The 19936-nt window shown below is 42.2% G+C and overlaps 1 protein-coding gene across 2 annotated transcripts in view; it reads left to right on the top strand.

Annotated features, from left to right (window-relative positions):
• LOC116983651 (fatty acyl-CoA reductase 1-like) overlaps window positions 1-19936 on the top strand; it is a 110086-nt gene that overhangs the window by 18316 nt on the left and 71834 nt on the right. For both annotated transcript variants that reach the window (XM_033037401.1, XM_033037402.1), the window contains exon 2: window positions 17063-17286. In XM_033037401.1, coding sequence (XP_032893292.1) covers window positions 17098-17286 — 189 coding nt within the window. In that variant the 5' untranslated portion in view covers window positions 17063-17097. The remainder of the gene's footprint in view (window positions 1-17062; window positions 17287-19936) is intronic.

The raw sequence follows: 19936 nt of genomic DNA, 5'->3' as shown, positions 1-19936 counted from the left end.
AGTAGATTGCTGATACATGTTCCTGCCTTTGCTGTACAAGTAAGTGCCCTAATGTATACAGTGTAATTTAATGTTTGATCTTTTATCTAAATCTAGGAATTATTGTGTAGTTAATTCGTGGAGTTTTTAGTCTACATTCTTATGTTCATGGAGGACAATGGAATAATTTTTTTGATATGTTCTGTAGTTTATTCAATTTTATCAGTAATGTTTGTTATTAAAACAAGTGGAATACATGTGACTAATTTTTATTTTCTACAAATCATAATGCAGTCACTATCATAAGTAAAACAACAGATATGCAATGTCTCATGACAGCAGGACTTTCACCACCAGTTTTAGGAAAATGGGCATCTTTCACCACTTCCCATGTTTCCATTTTAATATTTTCATGCAATTTAAGAATTTAACTGGGGATCTCGATTGTTATTTTAGTAAGCTGTGAAAAAGTTACAGATAATATGGTTTTAAAAAAAACAATTTGTTCAAGATATTTTTCTGCACAGTCAAAACTAGTGGATGGCATAAGGCATTGCTGTTTCAGACTTCGCATTGTCACTTTTTGTTTGCCCACTGTTGATTCAAGTATTTTCATGCACTATGCTTTCTTGTCTATGTTGGCTGATTATTCGGTGTTTTGACTGATACTCCTTTTGCATGTTCTTTTTAGTGCTTTTAGTATTTTTGATGGATATTATTTAGTGTAGACAGCAAAGTTCGAACTCATGATATAGGCAGTCTGTGATATCAATTTTTGTTCATTTATAATATATCCTTGTTTATAGGTGCTACAAAATGCATAAATTCTTGAGCACAAAAGATATTTTGTTCACTTTAGATCATAGAAGATAGAATTCCCGGGATGGCGGGACTGTCCTATGTTGAAAGAATGGAGCGACTGGGGTTGTATACACTGGAATATATAAGGATGAGAGGGCATCTTATTGAAATGTATAAGATTGTTAAGAGATTGGACATGCTAGAGGCAGGAAACATGTTCCCGATGTTGGGGGAGTCCAGAACCAGGGGCCACAGTTTAAGGATAAGGGGTAGGCCATTTAGAATGGAGATGAGGAAAAACTTTTTCACCCAGAGAGTTGTGAATCTGTGGAATTCTCTGTGTCAGAAGTCAGTGGAGGCCGATTCTCTGGATGCTTTCAAGAGAGAGCTGGATAGAGCTCTTAAAAATAGCGGAGTCAATTGATATGGGGAGAAGGCAGGAACGGGGTACTGATAGTGGATGATCAGCCATGATCACAGCTGGCTTGAAGGGCCGAATGGCCTACTCCACCTATTGTCTATAACTGCCCATGTATCAGCTCATTGTGTTTGCGGGGCTGAATCAAAATCTTGCTTGTGACATTGTGGAGCCTGGGAACTGGGACTTTAATGCTGCTACTGGGTTCCATCTTTATATTAAAATATTTAATGTTAAAAAATAACTATCTTTATTAGTCCAAAAAGCCCAAAGTCCTTAGTGCGACCAAGGCAGCCCGGAGATCATAGTTTAGTTAGTGTCTGCATTGTTCAAGAGCCTGATGGTTATTGGGAAGAAACTGTTCTTGAATCTGGAAGTCACGGTTATCCGGTACTCTCTTCCTGATGACAGGAATGAAATGATAGCCTGCCCAGGGTGGTGTGTGTCTTTGATGCAGGCTGCATTTTGTGTTGGTACCTCCCATAGATCCCTTAGGAAGGAGGGAGGGAGGTCCACAACTGTCACGGACTGGGCAATGTCCACCACTTTTGGTAGTATCCTTCATTCTTGTGTGTTCAGTTGCTGAACCAGGACGTGATGCAACCAGTCAACATGCTCTCTACCATACACCTGTAGAAGTTCAAGAGCATATCCGTCTACATACTGAACCTTCTCAATCTTCTATGGAGGCTTTGATGGAGTTTCTTTATGATTGCATCATTGTGCTGGGCTCAGGACGGAACTTCAGACGGTAGATGTGCACAGAGATAATCAGAGCTATATAATCTGCTCTTGGCCACAGTTTTTATACAACCAGTCATTCAGTCTGAAGAAGGGTTTCAGCCCGAAACGTCGCCTATTTCCTTCGCTCCATAGATGCTGCTGCACCCGTTGAGTTTCTCCAGCATTTTTGTGTACCATTGACATTCTAGACAAGGCTGCTCCCTGTATTGTGATTAATACATGACTATTTTAAATGAACGATTGATTAAAAGCAATTCTCAGTGGACTAGTCATACAGTGTACTTCAGCAGTGTTATTTGTTAACATAAACCTCAGCTGATAAATAGATGTAAAATATAATTTGATATGATTAAATTAAATGACTTATTATATTGGTTGCAGAAAATGCAGTCACAAGGTAGATTGAAACTGGAAACATCATAGAAACAGTGTGGCCCTACAGTTTTCCAGCTTGTTTCCTAATGAATATTAATGGGTGCAAACGTCAATGATTCGTTTCCTGAATACTGAGGAGGGGTGCATTTTCGATGGTGGGACCAATCTAGCTGAGTGCAATAGAGGTTTAAATACAGAGGTCAAATTTAAATGCATAGGAAGGTTGTGTCTACGGTCAAATCTATTTTATGTGAAGTGCCGATTTAGATCTTGTGTTTTACTTATCTTAAGCTATGCACAACTTTGCTTACCTGCTGTGTCGGAAGGAACTGCAGATGCTGGTTCAAACCAAAGATAGACACAAAATGCTGGAGTAACTCAATGGGTCAGGCAGCATATCTGGAGAGAAGGAATGGGTGATGTTTTTGGGTCGAGATCCTTCTTCAGACTGTAGAAGGGTCTCTACCCAAAACATCACCCATTCCTTCACTCCAGAGATGCTACCTGTCCTGCTGAGTTACTCCAGCATTTTGTGTCTATCTTTTGCTTACCTGCTTCTATGACAAACAAATCTATTAGTTCTCAGTTCAGATATCCATATAGAATCATAGTCATACAACATGGAAACAGGCCCTTCGGCCCAACTTGTCCATGCTGACCAAGATCTATGTTCCATTTGCATGCATTTGGATCTCTCCCTGTAGCTTGTGCCCTAAAAAATCTTCTCTTCATTCTATTCAACTTTATGACATTTCAGACAAGGATATTTTCAAATCCCCTTTAGCAATATTCTGATAGATCTTTTTTCCCTTCCTTGAATAAGCTCTTTGTTTTTCATCTGATAAGAACAAACAAAGCAATAGTATTTAACTGTCAGGGCAATTTGGGATGTGAAAGCTTCACCCTGTGACTAACACTGTAGTGTGGAACCCCAAAGTCAGAACTGATGAATGGGGAGATTCCATACAGAAATTCATTGTGTAGCTGGATCAGACTTGCATTAGGTGAAAAGGGAAGTGGTCAATATTTGACACTGTACTTTTCTTAGTAAACCAGCAAGGTTTCTATATATCACATGCAGAAAATACTAGATACGTTCAGCAGTATCTCTGGGGAGAGATAAGAGTGAACATTTCAGGCAAAGAACCCTTCAATAAACTAGAAGAGTGAGAAACCACCATGCTTTAAGCTGCAGATAAGGGGGGGATGAAGAGAGAACAGAGGAAATGTCTGAGAGAGAGAGAGAGAGAGCAGACCAAAGTTGTCAAGATAATAATAAAATCTAGCAGTTGGAGATAGAAGAGAAAAAAAAAGAAACAAAGTGAATCAGAAAGTTACATTCACATCTCAGTCACATTCGTACTGCACAGAAACAAGCCCTTCAACCAACGATGTCCATGCCAGTTGCCAAGTGCTCATCTACACCAATCCCATTTACCAACACTTGGTCTGTAGCCTTCCATGGCTTGATGATTCCAGTGCTTGCCCAAATACTTGAATGTTAGAGAGTACCCATTGACAGAAAATTAAGATGAGGGGATTAAAGTGCAGATAGACACAAAATGCTGGAATAACTCAGCGGACAGACAGCATCTCCGGATAGAAGGAATGGGTGACGTTTTGGATCGAGACCCTTCTTCAGACCCGAAACGTCACCCATTCCTTCTATTAAGAGATGCTGCCTGTCCTGCTGAGTTACTCCAGTAATTTGTGTCTTCGGTGTAAATTAGCATCTGCAGTTCATTCCTGCACTTGAGGGGAAGTGCATCCTTTTTATGGTTAGGAGAAGACTTTCAGGCAAAATAACGGGAACCAGGACACATGTTTGAAAAGAGCTGTTAACTCTAATAGAGTGGACGCTGCAATGAAGGATAAAGGATTACTTCCTCCAGGGACTGGTGTGAGTCTCCATTGGTATGGTCGTCTGCATGCTATTTTTTCACATTTATTGAGTTCATAAATTTTGTTTGTTCTGTCAACTCAGATGGCACACATGTACAATTCCCACTGTCAGAAAGCAACTCCTATTTAGTCTCTGTCCAGGGACTTACTCGGTTCCGATAAACGGTCCTAGAAATAAAAGATTACATTCTGATTCTCTCCCCGTTTACTGAGTAATTCCAGCATTTTCTCCTTTGCATCTAAATTCACGTTGAGTTTCCCAAACCCTGCTGGATGTTGAACTTACAACATCGGAGTATATACACCACCAGCATTGTTTCAAACCTCCAATTAGATGTGGATTAGCAGCACAATACTGTATTTAGTCCTGCAACACATCTTGCTGAATCTGTCCATTAAACTCTGCAGTTTCAGAATTAAGTCCATTGATTTGTTGTTTACGTATCATGTGGGCCACGGACTTGGCATTACAACTAGATGCTTCAAAGTGAATGTTAAGCAGAAGCTGCAGTTTACTTTCATCTGTCTCTTTTCCCCAGTCCGAACTCTAGTGTAGTCTAACTACTCCGAACAACACGATCTTCTTGCAAGACAGACTGAAATTTTATATAATATGAATAATAAAAAAAACAATTGCCATTTGACACTTTGAATGAAAAACATCGCTAAGAGAAAGAACAGCAAATAGATTTTTTGGAGAAAATAAACAAATCAATGAATGAATGAATACTTTATTGTCACATAGAAACATAGAAAATAGGTGCAGGAGTAGGCCATTCGGCCCTTTGAGCTTGCACCGCCATTCAATATGATCATGGCTGATCATCCAACTCAGTATCCCATCCCTGCCTTCTCTCCATACCCCCTGATCCCTTTAGCCACAAGGGCCACATCTAACTCCCTCTTAAATACAGCCAATGAACAGGCCTCTACTACATTCTGTGGCAGAGAATTCCAGAGATTCACCACTCTGTGTAAAAAATGTTTTTCTCATCTCAATCCTAAAAGATTGCCCCTTTATCCTTAAACTGTGACCCCTTGTTCTGGACTTCCCCAACATCGGGAACAATCTTCCTGCATCTAGCCTGTCCAACCCCATAAGAATTTTGTAAGTTTCTATAAGATTCCCCCCTCAATCTTCTAAATTTTAGCGTGTACAAGCCGAGTCCTTGTCACATGTGACAAGCCACAATGAAATTCTTTGCATGCTTACCAAAGGTATGCAAATAGTTGCAATATTAGGGTACTGTGTAGGTATACTCAGTATCTGCGCCAGGTCACCCTTTGTTTTCCCCCTCTCCCACTATCACGGTGGCATAACGGTACAGGAAAATGCGGCGCCAGAGACCCGGGTTTGATCCCGACTATGGGTGCTGTCTGTATGGAGTTTGTACGTTCTCCTCGTGATCTGCGTGGGTTTTCTCCGAGATCTTTGGTTTCCTCCCACACTCCAAAGACGTACAGGTTTGTGGGTTAATTGGCTTGATAAAAATTTAAAATTGTCCAAGTTGGCGATATGCAGAGTGCCGACTTCAAAATTCAGAAGGTTCAGAAGGTAACCAGAGGATTCTGTCAATATCCTCAATGCTGTATCCAATTGAGACCTGCTGCATCAAAATAATTGGAGGTAGACACAAAATGCTAGAGTAACACAGTGGGACAGGTAGCATCTCTGGAGAGAAGGAATGGGCAACGTTTCTGGTCGAGACCCTTCTTCAGACTGATGTCAGGGGAGTGAGCGGCACAGAGATAGAATGTAGTCGGAGACAGTAAGACTGGTGGGAGAACAGGGAAGGGAGAGGGGATGGAGAGAGAGAGAGGGAAAGCAAGGGTTATTTGAAGTTAGAGAAGTCAATGTTCATACCGCTGGCGTGTAAGCTGCCAATGCGAAATTTGCGCTGGGCCTCGGTCTGACAATGGAGGAGGCACAGGACAGAAAGGTCAGATTGGGAATGGGAGGGGAAATTAAAGTGCTGAGCAACCGGGAGATCAGGTAGGTTAAGGCGGACTGAACGGATATGTTCAGCGAAACGATCGCTGAGCCTGTGCGTGGTCTTGCCAATGTCAGAAGTTGACACCTGGAACAGCAGATACAGTAGATGAAGTTGGAGGAGGTGCAAGTGAACCTCTGCCTCACCTGAAAAAACTGTCAGGGGTCCTTGGATGGAGTCGAGGGGGGGGGGGGGGGGGGGTAAAGGGACAGGTGTTGCATCTCCTGTGATTGCAGGGGAAAGTACCTGGGGGGGGGGGTGGTTTGGATGAGAAGGCACGAGTTGACCAGGGAGTTGCGGAGGGAACGGTCTATGCAGAAAGGGGTGGAGATGGGAAGATGTGGCCAGTAGTGGGATCCCATTGAAGGTGACGAAAATGTTGGAGGATTAAAGTGTTGGAGGATTATATGCTGTGCAATGCCCAAAATAACTGCTACAATTGGAGTTGCGACCAATGAACTACGATGCTGAGAGATAGATTGTGAGTGAGGTGTCTTGGTTGTCGGACTTGGTTTGGATGGCTCTCAAAAAGCCGAAATGTGAAAGGGGGTGAGGAGGAAATATGATTCAGGATATTCCACTTACCAGCTTCTGAAATCTAATAATTAATTCTAAAGGTGTATTCTAGGCTATTCAAAACCGACATGATGTTCTCCATCTTGTCAGTGAATTTCACTTCCACGATCTGATGAAAGGTTGTGAACCTTTCAGAAACTTTATTTCTGTTTCACAGAGGCTGCCTGACATGCTGAGTATTGCTACCATTTCCTGATTTTGTTCTCTCTTCCATGTTGCTAGATTCCCACTCTCCTAAATCTGGCAAATTTAATAGAATGCTGCCTTTGTATCTATAAAACCTGTACTTTACTACATTAATTAATCAATTATTAAAGTGGTCACAGTCATCAAACTGGGTGTCGCCATCAGCGATGGCAGCCTCGCCAACAGTCTGTCTGTCTTTTTTGTTGTTTTTAGTGTGATAAAAGTATAGAAACATAGAAAATAGGTACAGGAGGAGGCCATTCGGCCCTTCGAGCCAGCACCGCCATTCATTGTGATCATGGCTGATCGTCCCTAATCAATAACCCGTGCCTGCCTTCTCCCCATATCCCTTGACTCCCCTAGCCCCTAGAGCTCTATCTAACTCTCTCTTAAATCCATCCAGTGATTTGGCCTCCACTGCCCTCTGTGGCAGGGAATTCCATAAATTCACAACTCTGGGTGAAAAAGGTTTTCCTCACCTCAGTCTTAAATGACCTCCCCTTTATTCTAAGACTGTGGCCCCTGGTTCTGGACTCGCCCAACATTGGGAACATTTTTCCTGCATCTAGCTTGTCCAGCCCTTTTATAATTTTATATGTTTCTATAAGATACCCCCTCATCCTTCTAAACTCCAGTGAATACAAGCCTAGTCTTTTCAATCTTTCCTCGTATGACAGTCCCGCCATCCCAGGAATCAATCTCGTGAACCTACGCTGCACTGCCTCAATCACAAGGATGTCCTTCCTCAAATTAGGAGACCAAAACTGTACACAATACTCCAGATGTGGTCTCACCAGAGCCCTATACAACTGCAGAAGAACCTCTTTACTCCTAATCCTCTTGTTATGAAGAGTATGTGTTAATGTTCTCTCGTTTGCTTTATGTGGGGGAGGGGGGAGGGGGAAACTTAAAAAAAATCTATTACCTTGCCTATGTGATTGTTTTTTGGATTGTATCTCCGGTCACTCTGCGGCCCAGAAAGTACTCTTTTTGTGCCCAAGGTTCCAGCATTAGCATCTTGTGCCCGCAAATATTATGTTCTGTCAGGGTGAGCTGTGACCGTATTCTTAAATTTAAATGGCTCTCAGTCTAAATTTGTTACTTGTAAATGTTGCATAAGTTAGGGAGAGGCCAATTGCTACGCAATAGTTGTTGCAACCTTTTCCTTCCAGTTAACCAGCGAGTAAATGGTGCACTTCAAATTTACAGTAACTGGAAGAAATACAAGTGACTAAAATTACTTATGATGGGAAGCAGTTTAGTTTTGTTTAGTTTAGAGATTCAGCCCGGAAACAGGCCCACCGGGTCCATGCCGACCAGCGATCCCCGCATATTACCACTATCCTGCACCCACTAGGGACAATTTTTACATTTATCAAGCCAATTAACCTACATACCTGTACGTTTTTGGAGTGTGGGAGGAAACCAAAGATCTCGGTGAAAACCCACGCAGGTCACGGGGACAACGTATAAACTAGGTACAGACAGCACCCGCGGTCGGGATCGAACCCGGGTCTGCGGCGCTGCATTCGCTGTAAGGCAGCAACTCTACCGCTGCGTCACCGTGCATGAAGTACTTGTGTGTGTTTCTTTTCAGATCCGGATTCAGATTCAATTTTAATTGTCATTGTCAGTGTACAGTACAGAGACAACGAAATGCATTTAGCATCTCCCTGGAAGAGCGACATAGCAAATGATTTAAATAAATAATAATAAGTGATAATAAGTGTCCGGGGGGTGGGGGGGTGATTGGCAGTCACCGAGGTACGTTGTTGAGTAGAGTGACAGCCGCCGGGAAGAAGCTGTTCCTGGACCTGCTGGTTTGGCAACGGAGAGACCTGTAGCGCCTCCCGGATGGTAGGAGGGTAAACAGTCCATGGTTGGGGTGAGAGCAGTCCTTGGCGATGCTGAGCGCCCTCCGCAGACAACGCTTGCTTTGGACAGACTCAATGGAGGGGAGCGAGGAACCGGTGATGCGTTGGGCAATTTTCACCACCCTCTGCAATGCCTTCCGGTCGGAGACAGAGCAGTTGCCATACCATACTGTGATGCAGTTGGTAAGGATGCTCTCGATGGTGCAGCGGTAGAAGTTCACCAGGATCTGAGGAGACAGATGGACCTTCTTCAGTCTCCTCAGGAAGAAGAGACGCTGGTGAGCCTTCTTGATCAGAGTTGAGGTATTGTGGGTCCAAGAGAGGTCATCGGAGATGTTGACTCCCAGGAACCTGAAGCTAGAAACACGTTCCACCTCCGTCCCGTTAATGTGGATGGGGGTGTGCGTGCCACCCCTGGACTTCCTGAAGTCTACAATGAGCTCCTTGGTCTTCTTGGAGTTAAGGGCCAGGTTGTTGTCAGCGCACCATGCTGCTAAGTGCTGGACCTCCTCCCTGTAGGCCGACTCATCGTTGTTTTCTTCTGTAGGCATGTTCATTTTACAATTATACGACCTTTTTGGTGGGTGCTTTTCATGGTCTGTTAGTTGAAGATCCTTTGCAGTTAGCATCTGATATGCTTAAGTACGTTTAACTTTGGCTTAATGGCAAAATAGCATTTTAAAAGATGAAGATTAGAATGGTAATGCTCATTCAGACTTATCCAGTCATTAATAAATTGTTTTATTGGAATGTGAATTAGGCCTTAAAAGTGGAACAGAAGGTGTGCCTTCCATTCTGTCAAAGTCCACCTCTGATGGTGAAAGATTCACTTCAGTATTACACTGAAATGTCAAGTTGGTTCAAGTGCGAATGTCTTGGAAATGCTACTTTGGAACCACAATCTGGTGATGTGAAAGCAAGAGTACTACTACTGAATAGGCTGAAGAAGGGTCTCGACCCGAAACGTCACCCATTCCTTCTCTCCAGAGATGCTGCCTGAGTTACTCCAGCTTTTGGTGTCTGTCTTTAGTGCTGCACAAGGTTAAATTGATATTCTCAGGTTTTTCTTCCTCAAGATTTCATATGATCCATGAATTTCACACATGGAAGATGGTTCTTTTGTCCATTTTAACTGTGATGCCCCTTCACTTGGTTTCCATTGTCCCACTGAAGGCAACAAAACATCACCACCTTTGAGTCTGAAGAAGAGTTTCGGCCCAAAACGTCGCCTATTTCCTTCGCTCCATAGATGCTGCTGCACCCACTGAGTTTCCCCAGCAATTTTGTGTACCATCTACAGTGATGCTACCTCACTCGCTGGGTTTCTCCAGCACTCTGTGTGTTCTTACTTATTGACTTATCTATTAAATCTAAATTGATTCAGCTTCTGCATATTGTTTTTCCAACCCCACTGATTTAACATTTTCATCTAACTCCTCCCCGCCCCCCCTCCCCCCTAAACTTTGTACATCCCCGATCCTGATCTTTCCACTTGTCACTTTAGTTTCATGTATCTTAGTTTGGTTTAGAGGTACAGGCCCTTCGGCCCACTGGGTCCGTGCAGACCAGCAATCCCCGCATATTATATCCTACACACACTAGGGACAATTTTTACATTTACCTACATTCCTTTACGTCTTTGGAGTGTGGGAAGAAACCAAAGATCGCGGAGAAAACCCACGCATGTCATGGGGAGAATCTACAAACTCCGTGCAGACTGCACCCGTAGTCGGGTTCGAACCCGGGTCTCCGGTGCTGCAAGGGCTGTAAGGCAGCAACTCAACCGCTGCGACACCGTGCTGCCCTGTTATATCTTGTTGTGTTTTATGACTGTTGGCAGACAGATATTCCTCCTGGGATAAATAAAGTTCTACCATATTGTATCGTAACATACTGTGGTTTAACAACCTGAAAAACAAGACGTGCCTTTTCTGTTTTATGCTAACCTCATATCCATGCCGTATATTTTCTTGTCTTGCTAAATATTTTTTTGCTACCAAACATATTTCCCCAAATCTGGGTGTAAGAACAACAGCATCTCCTTTATCAATACATTTCATGATCATCTCAGAATTCTCTTAATCTTATTGCCTTTTACTCAGAGCTGAGTTTGCTACATTTTAATTAACTCGTTCAAAAGTAAAATACTGAAAATCTGAGACTGATGGAGATGCTGAGTGGGTCATGTAAATAGATGCATGTAAATAGATTTATTTATTGCTCATATTCTATGTCACTCTTCCAGGGAGATGCTAACTGCATTTCGTTGTCTCTGTATTGTACACTGACAATGACAATTAAAGTTGAATCTGAATCGGTCAGTTGCCTTCAGTAGAGAGAGGAACAGAACCTTTCAAAAGTTAATTACCTTGCATCATACTAAATTAAACTTAATGTTAAGTATTACTGTGTACAAACTTATCCAATGCTTATGTTAGATTGTGTTTTTGATTATTAATCATTTTAGCCCGACTGAACAGGCAAAACCTCTGTAATTAAGGATATCTGCAAATTATGCCAAAATTATTTTTTTGTATTTTCTGAGATTTTGCTTACCGTTCAGGAATGCAGTGGACTGGGCTTCCTGCATTTGACATTGATTTTAATAATTCTCTGGCACAATTCCTTAGAGTCATAGAGTGATACAGCGTGGAAACGGGCCCTTCAGCCCAACTTGCCCACACCGGCCAACATGTCCCAGCTTCACTAGCCCCACCTGCCCATTAATTCCACATCCCTCCAAACCAGTCCTATCCATGTACCTGTCTAACTGTTTCTTAAATGTTGGGATAGTCCCTGCCTCAACTACCTCCTCCGGCAGCTTTCAAAGTAACAATTCCCAGCCTCAGAAGATTTATTTTAATTGGTTTTGATACTTAAACATTTCTTAATGTTTCAATTTTGGAGAACTGTACTAAAACATTCCTTATGTTGCCACCTAGACATGCATCACCTGTATTTGATGTTTTTGATTTTTTTAATTGCATGGTGTAATTCTGGTTTTCAATTGGCTTCAATAAATTTAAAAAAAATATGCACCAAATTGAAACGAGGTCAAAAAGCTAACACGGTAATGATACCGTTTCCCCCAAAGATCTAAAATGGCTAACAGTTTGAAAGTTCAGTTTAGTTTATTGTCATGTGTACTGAGGTACAGTGGAAAGCCTTTCAGGTTAATAAGTTCACCAGTGATAGGAGCAGAATTAGACCATTCAGCTCAAGTCGACTCCACCATTCAATCATGGCTGACCTATTTTTCCCTTTCAACCCCATTCTCCTGCCTTCTCCCCATGACGCCTGACACCCGTACTAATCAAGAATCTATCTATCTCTGCCGTAAAAATATTAATTTTTGCCAAAGACAGCTTGCGATTCATGTTAGGAAGCCCAAAATCCTGGGTGTCTGGCAGTATTGATCAGTGGTTCTCAATCCCCTCCTCCCACACTAATACATTCCACTTCCTATCTTTATATTGAGCTAAAATGAGCATGCTAACAGGCACAGTTAGTTGAGTTTTAAATGTTCTGTACTTAATGGGCTTTAACCCTGACACGGGAGCCTAGTGTCCAGGAGTATTATTGGATTGAAAACTTATGTTCAATTTTTATATCACCGAAATTTAAGTTGTGCTAATTTGAATTTGTTGACAATGCCATCTTAACAATTGCGTGTGGTCTAAATGTTTCAATCCAGCCTTGTTTCACTGAAGATCGTTTTACACGGGTTACTGAATGATTGAAGGAACACATGTTTACACATTTGTCATCGGTTAATAGCTTAAAACATGCTATATTGTGATGTCACGCCTTGTACCCTGCTTCTGAGATCCAGTCCATAGAAGTTGTTGGAAGAAATGGTACAGCTACATGGTGTATTTCACACAAACAACTGGGGTTAAAGCTCTAGGAAACTAACCAGCTTGTACATCAAGGGGGGAGTATACCAGCCTGTTAATTGTGCTGCCAAGTATGAGTATTGGGTGGTGAGACACATATACCATTGAAGGAATGTGGATTTATTTCGAGCTGTAACTTCTTCCTATCGAGTCCACACATAGGATTAGAAGTTGTTCAGCCATAGCTGAAAATCTGCATACAATGGTGTCTGTGTTGTGCTTCTTGTGCGTGGTGGTGGAAAGATTGGGGGAAACGGCCACGACGTGAATGCTCTTTCCTTGACCCCAGAGCTGTAGCTGATGCCTATGAGACTAACTGGCGTCTATCTGTGGCAGGCCCAATTTGCAACACAAAATTATTGTAGTAACTTTACTGAAGTAAAATGAAACTCTCACCACCATCCATACTCCCGTCTGTAGTCATTATCTATTTCCTAATTTGATGTGATGTGGTGGAAAGGAAAAGGTCTGTTCTCTTCACATTTTCCCATTCGTACCTGACCCCATTGAAATCTGTATTATCTGAAATTATCTTTTGAAACATGCGAAAGTCACCTCCTTCCTCCTCAGCCTGAAATTGCAATAAATTTACTTCTGCTGAGAATGAACAGTGAGGCCTTGAGTCACTGAAAACACACCAGCAGTGGGTGGGGTGGGAGGATTTAAGTTGATTTCTTTTCGTCAGAAATTTCTGACATGCTTCCACCAAGGGACACTTGTAGAAGCTTTGAAATGAGTACGGTATAGTTGAAAAAAAATCAATTCATTTTCTATTTATAATACACCAAAGTGACTGCATTATTGTACAAGTGGATCTAAGGACTTGCACCTAAGAACCAACACTGCAAGCTTTCCACTGATGCTAATAAACAAATGGCTAGGATCTCACATTAGCTGCTCATTAGTCTTGCCAATGGGACTGCCAACTGGGGTACAACTGTTCAAAAATGTAAGGCATTGTCCAGGACAATGCGTATTGATGAAGCCAATAATGTCAGTGTTAGACAGACATGATCACAGTACAGCCTTAAACTGGTTATAATAATATAGTGTTCCATGCTTAAGAGCAGGTTTCTTCTCAAAGTGTGTAAGAAGGAACTGCAGATGCTGGTTTAAACCGAAGATAGACACAAAAAGCTGGAGTAACTCAGCGGGACAGGCAGCCGGTTACTAAACACTTTAATTCTCCTTCCAACGCAGGAGGCAAAATAATGATTGAACATGCGTTTTATATTTCTGAGATTATAGTAGAAAATGAGATGTCAAATGCAAGCAAAAAGCTGATGATAGCAACTACTATTTTTAACTTCTACAACTTCTGAAGTTGTACAGGGCCCTAGTGAGACCACACCTGGAGTATTGTGTGCAGTTTTGGACTCCAAATTTGAGGAAGGACATTCTTGCTATTGAGGAAGTGCAGCGTAGGTTCACAAGGTTAATTCCCGGGATGGTGGGATTGTCATATGCTGAGAGAATGGAGCGGCTGGGCCTGTACACTCTGGAATTTAGGGGGATGAGAGGGAATCTTATTGAAACATATGATTATTAAGGGTTTGGACACGCTAGAGGCAGGAACCATTTTCCGATGTTGGGGGAGTCCAGAACCAGGGGCCACAGTTTAAGAATAAGGGGTAAGCCATTTAGAACGGAGATGAGGAAACACTTTTTCATCCAGAGAGTTGTGAGTCTGTGGGATTCTCTGCCTCAGAGGGCGGTGGAGGCCGGTTCTCTGGATACTTTCAAGAGAGGGCTCATAAAGATAGCGGAGCCGGGGGATATGGGGAGAAGGCAGGAACGGGGTACTGATTGGGGATGATCAGCCATGATCACATTGAATGGCGGTGCTGGCTCGAAGGGCCGAATGTCCTACCCCTGCACCTATTGTTTTTTGTCTAAATGCAAACCCCAGTTTAGTGATCACTGCTAGCATCTGTTATCAGCAGTATAAATTCTGTGTCTTTGAAATGCTGATTGGTTGAAAGATAGAGCATGGAAACAAGCACTACGGCCCACTGAGTCCATGCCCACCATTGATCATCCTAGTTCTAAGCTATCCCACATTCGCATCCACTCCCTACACACTGGGGGCAATTTACAGAGGCTAGTTAACCTACAAACCCGCACGTCTTTGGGATGTGGGAAGAAACCGGACCACCAGGAGGAAACCCACCCACAGGGAGAATGTGCAAACTCCACACAGACAGCACCCGAGGTCAGGATTGAACTAAGTTTCTGCCGCTGTGAGGTAGCGGGTGGAGCTGCGCCACTGTGTTGCCCCTGATCTACTGTATTTTATCAAAACAGCCCAATAAAACAGTTTAACCTTGACAGCTGAAATTTTTTTAGTGACAGTACAGTAAACCATGAACTGATTTTGAAAATATTGCCTTAATGAATGATTGATTTTTAAAGATTAAAGTTAGCCAACTGAGCTCCAGCTGGTTATTACTGCAGCATATCCAGCAAATATTGATCTATACTTCCAGAATGCTTCCTTGCGTCACGGCTGTTGCGTGGAGGTAAGAAGTTGAGGCCATGTGGTTTGTTCCTTGTGCAGAATTTTGTTGTGTGTTTCTTTAGATCTAAACATCAAGGAAGTTGAGTGTGCAATATCACAGTCATATCAGAACACCAGAGCATACCTGCAATCAGTGGAGGAAAGAAAATTAAAGACTATTAAATTAATAGGTTGACCAGACCAACTCGGTGTCATAGTAATATGGAAATTATCTAAGCATGTAATTGGGCTGAGCATGTAGAGAGAAGGTGGGTAAGTGATACACTAATAAGCAGCAAAAAAAATCATTTAAAAGGGGTCATTTAATTCCTGCTGCCTTCGTGACTGTTTTATGATTTTTATGCTTGGCCATTGCAGTGTTTTGTCTCTATTGGCATGGTATTGGTTTATTGTTGTGTGTACCAAGGTACAGCGAAAAGCTTTTGTTTGCATGCTATCCAATTAAATCAGATTATACTATACATGAATACAATCCAACCGTACACAAGTACGACAGGTAGAGCAAAGAGTCAAATACCAGAGTGCAGATATTACAGGGTTACAGTTCCAGAGAAAGTCTATTGTCTAATTTACAGGAAGACCATTTGATAGCCTGATAACAGAGGGGAAGAAGCTGTTCCTGAGTCTGGTGGTATGTGCTTTCAAGCTTTTCGCAACTTCTGCCTGACGTGAGTCGAGAGAAGAGGGAATGAATGTGAGATCCTGGAGCTCAAAAGAGTCAAGAGTGTTTTATTGTCATTTGTAGTGAAACGGAACAATGAAATTTGTACTTGCAGCAGCACAGCAGAGATGTAAACACAGTACTCTGCAAGCACCTTCTTTAGTAATTCTGCTCTATCAACAGTTCTATCAAACTGGATCTCGAGAATTTTGAAGTTAAACTTTGATAATTATGCTTCGTCTGAAAGGCAGTCTATGTACCACACTAAACTGTTAGTTGAAATTATGTGTAGGAAGGAACTGCAGGTGCTGGTTTAAACTGAAGATAGACACAAAAAGCTGGAGTAACTCAGTGGGACAGGCAGCATCTCTGGAGAGAAGGAATGGGTGACATTTCTGGTCGAGACCCTTCTTCAGAATGAGTAGGGATAAAGGAAACGAGAGAGAAAGATGATGATGTAGAGAGATAAAGAACATTGAATGAAAGATATGCAAAAAAGTAATAATGATAAAGAAAACAGGCCATTGTTAGTGGTTTGTTGGGTGAAAGTGAGAAGCTGTAACGGTGGAGGAGGGATAGAGAGAGAGAGGGAATGCCGGGGTTACTTCAAGTTAGAGAAATCTATATTCATACCACTGCTGTAAGCTGCCCAAGCAAAATATGAGATGCTGTTCCTCCAATTTGCGTTTAGCCTCACTCTGACAATGGAGGAGAGCTAGGACAGAAAGGTCTGTGTGGGAATGGGAAGGAGAATTAAAGTGTTTAGCAACCGGCTGCCTGTCCCGCTGAGTTACTCCAGCATTTGTGTCTATCTTTGGTTTAAACCAGCATCTGTAGTTCCTTCCTACACATCAAATTACTGCAGTTATCTAATCTCTATCTCATCTCAACAAACGAGTCCACTCCCAGGCAATTAATCATTACTATCCACCAATGAAAGTTTGGGTGTATTTTTTTGATAGGTGTCGACATAATTTGAAAGAAGAACTAACCAAATATTTAAGTGGAAGATCCCCTCAAATGATCACATACCAGGTGTTAGCATTGCACAAAAAATGGGCTAAAGACAAGCGAGTAAAATGGAAATGTTGTTTACATCTACAGTTCATAGACAAATACTATTTATATTTTTTCAATCTAGGAAGACTGCAAGAGGTGGAAGAAAGGCCATTCATAATGTCATCGATCGCTGCATATTATGCAGGAAAAAACGTGCTCATCACGGGAGCTACGGGGTTCATGGGCAAAGTCCTGGTGGAGAAGCTGCTGCGCTCCTGCCCGAAAGTCAAAGCCATCTACATCCTGGTGAGGCCTAAAGCTGGGCAGTCGATGCAGGAGAGGGTCACCAACATGATGAAGTGCAAGGTATGGTGGTGGAGAAAGGCAACTGGACTCCAGTTTCTGTCTGCTCATATGGTTTCTTGACTATATGTGCCATTTTACCTGGACTGCTAGCATGAGTGAACTACTATGTTATGAATAATAGTGTGGTGAGGGTTGCGGATTATCATTATCACTGCAGTATTTGGTGTGTTCACAAAGCTGCTTCTTCCCTGAGTTCCTAATGTGACCAGCATTTTGGCAGCAAAGTGTTAGAGCTGACTTTTGAAGCATGGTGGCACAGCGATAGAGTTGCTGCCTTACAGCGCATGCAGCGCCAGTGACCCGGTTTCAATCCTGACTACGGGTACTGTCTGTACGGAGTTTGTACGTTCTCCCCGTGACCATATGGGTTTTCTCTGAGATCTTCGGTTTCCTCCCACACTCCAAAGACATATAGGTTTGTAGGTTAATTGGCTTAGCAAAAGTGTAAATTGTCCCTAGTGTGTAGGATAGTGTTAATGTAAGGGGATTGCTGGTAGGTGCGGACTCGTGGGCCAATGGACCTGTTTCTGCACTGTATCTCTAAACTAAACTAAAAGACTAAGAGTCTGAAAACGCCAAAGGCCAGACAGCACCACTTGACACAAATGGTTAAGTTATGATCATTGTTTCATAATGAAAACTGTGCTTGTTGACCTAGTACTTCAAAAGATGGAGTTGTGCAAAGTGCACACCCTATGGAGAGCTGGTGAGGAAACCTTCTTGAGGTTTAGTTGATGGTACCAGATTTGCATCTGCCAAGGAAGGACGTCTTTGCATAGTTGCAATATGCAAGATTAGAAGGACCTGGCTGGATTCTATGCATTGAACAATAGATAACTATTAAAACCCAGAATGCCTAATTGTTCACAGCAAAGCTTAAAATGAACACTTGACTTGGAATGTTGTTGTAATGACTGTCATGGAGGACAGTCCATTTGGACAACCACAATTTTCAACTGGAATGCCCAATTGAAGTTCGAGAGTGGTGCCATATGAACAAGAGGATAATTTAAAAAAAGAGTAAACTAAAGTATCCTTATTAAAGTAAAGTATCATTAATGCACAAACAAAAGTAGGATCCTGGGGGAGTTGATGAGAATGTGGGGAGAATAAAAAACAAATAGGTTTTTTGTAGGATTAGTGTAAATGAATGGTTGATTGTCAGCATGGACTCTGGGCCGAAGTGCGGCATGGTGGCGTAGCGGTAGAGTTGCGGCCTTGCAGCGCCAGAGACCCGGGTTCGATCCTGACTACGGGTGCTGTCTGTATGGAGTTTATACGTTCTCCCCGTGACCGCGTGGGTTTTATAAGAGATCCTTGCTTTCCTCCCACACTCCAAAGATGTACAGGTTTGTAGGTTAATTGGCTTGGCTAAAGTGTAAATTGTCCCTAGTGTGTGTAGGATAGTGTTAATGTGCGGGGGTCGCTGGTCAGTGCGGACTCGGTGGGCCAAAATGTTTAGACTCAGCAAGTCGAGCTACTTTCATGGGAGAGAAACTGTTGTTTTACAGCATCTGCAGTTTCCCATTCTGCCAAACAACAGTCTTATTCCATGGAGGCACAAGAGATTGCTGGAAGCTGGAGCAAATAACACACCACTAGAGAAACTCATTATTACATTCTTCCATTTATTGCTGAAAAAGGCAGCATTAAGATATCTAGATATCTATTTTTAACAAATTGTATTTAGCAGCCTCTTAGAATTGTTAGTATGCAATAGTGATTACCAAACACGTGGGATGTTTTGTCCTTGTCGTGTGTTCACTTGCTCACTCACACTGTTTGCCCGTTCCTATCTAACTTGGGTGAAATGGCAAGTACAGCATGAAGGTTGAAAAGAGGAGCCAAGTATAACGGGGTTGAGTTTTAAAACGTAATGGCTGTGGGAAGACTTTGGCTGTGAGTTTTCTCTGATCTTGCACAGCTCTTCACTGTATCTTTGGATCTATGCTGAAGCCTCTGTACTCGGATGTAAATAGGGTTTCGCTATCCCTACGCCAACCATGGGACCACATTACGCTGTCGCAGTGGCAGAAAGCAGGAAGCAATTTAGGAGCCGAGGAGCTCTGCGGCTTTGTAGCTGAGAAGCATAAATTGGAGAAGGAGGTGGTTTTGATTTCGTGCTAATGAGATTCAATGTGTGTAGGATGGGGAATTTGCAGTTTAAGAGGAAAATAAAGTATAAAGTTCAGAACGGTTATAAAACAAAAAGACTATAACATAAAATAAGTTATTTGTCAGCAAGATTTTGCATGTATCTTTATCAGGAATGTGAGCAATTTTTATGAGACTACACAAATACAGGAATGGTATTGGAGGCTCATGGGGGGAAAAAAGCACTTTTATATAGCACAGAGGAATTGTGCGAAGTTTATTGTCCAAAAATATTTACAAGTAACATATTGTGCTAGAACAAAACCTGTCACAATATAATCTTTCCACTGTTCACTTCTGGGCAGCTACACATTCAGAACTATTCATAATCAGGATGTTGTAAACCTTTCAATAATTGTTATTTCTGATCTGGAAATCACCAATTTCTCCTTAAGATCCTGATAAAAATTAAGGTTGAACACTGTAGAAGTACCAGTTCTTGCACAGATGAAGGGACAGAACTTTGGTGTTGCATGTAATTAATGCTCTGTACAAA

This window comes from Amblyraja radiata, chromosome 19, assembly GCF_010909765.2.
Source record: "Amblyraja radiata isolate CabotCenter1 chromosome 19, sAmbRad1.1.pri, whole genome shotgun sequence".
Taxonomy (NCBI): domain Eukaryota; kingdom Metazoa; phylum Chordata; class Chondrichthyes; order Rajiformes; family Rajidae; genus Amblyraja; species Amblyraja radiata.
The sequence above is the reverse complement of the archived record's forward strand: the minus strand, read 5'-3'. Positions and strand labels throughout refer to the sequence as shown.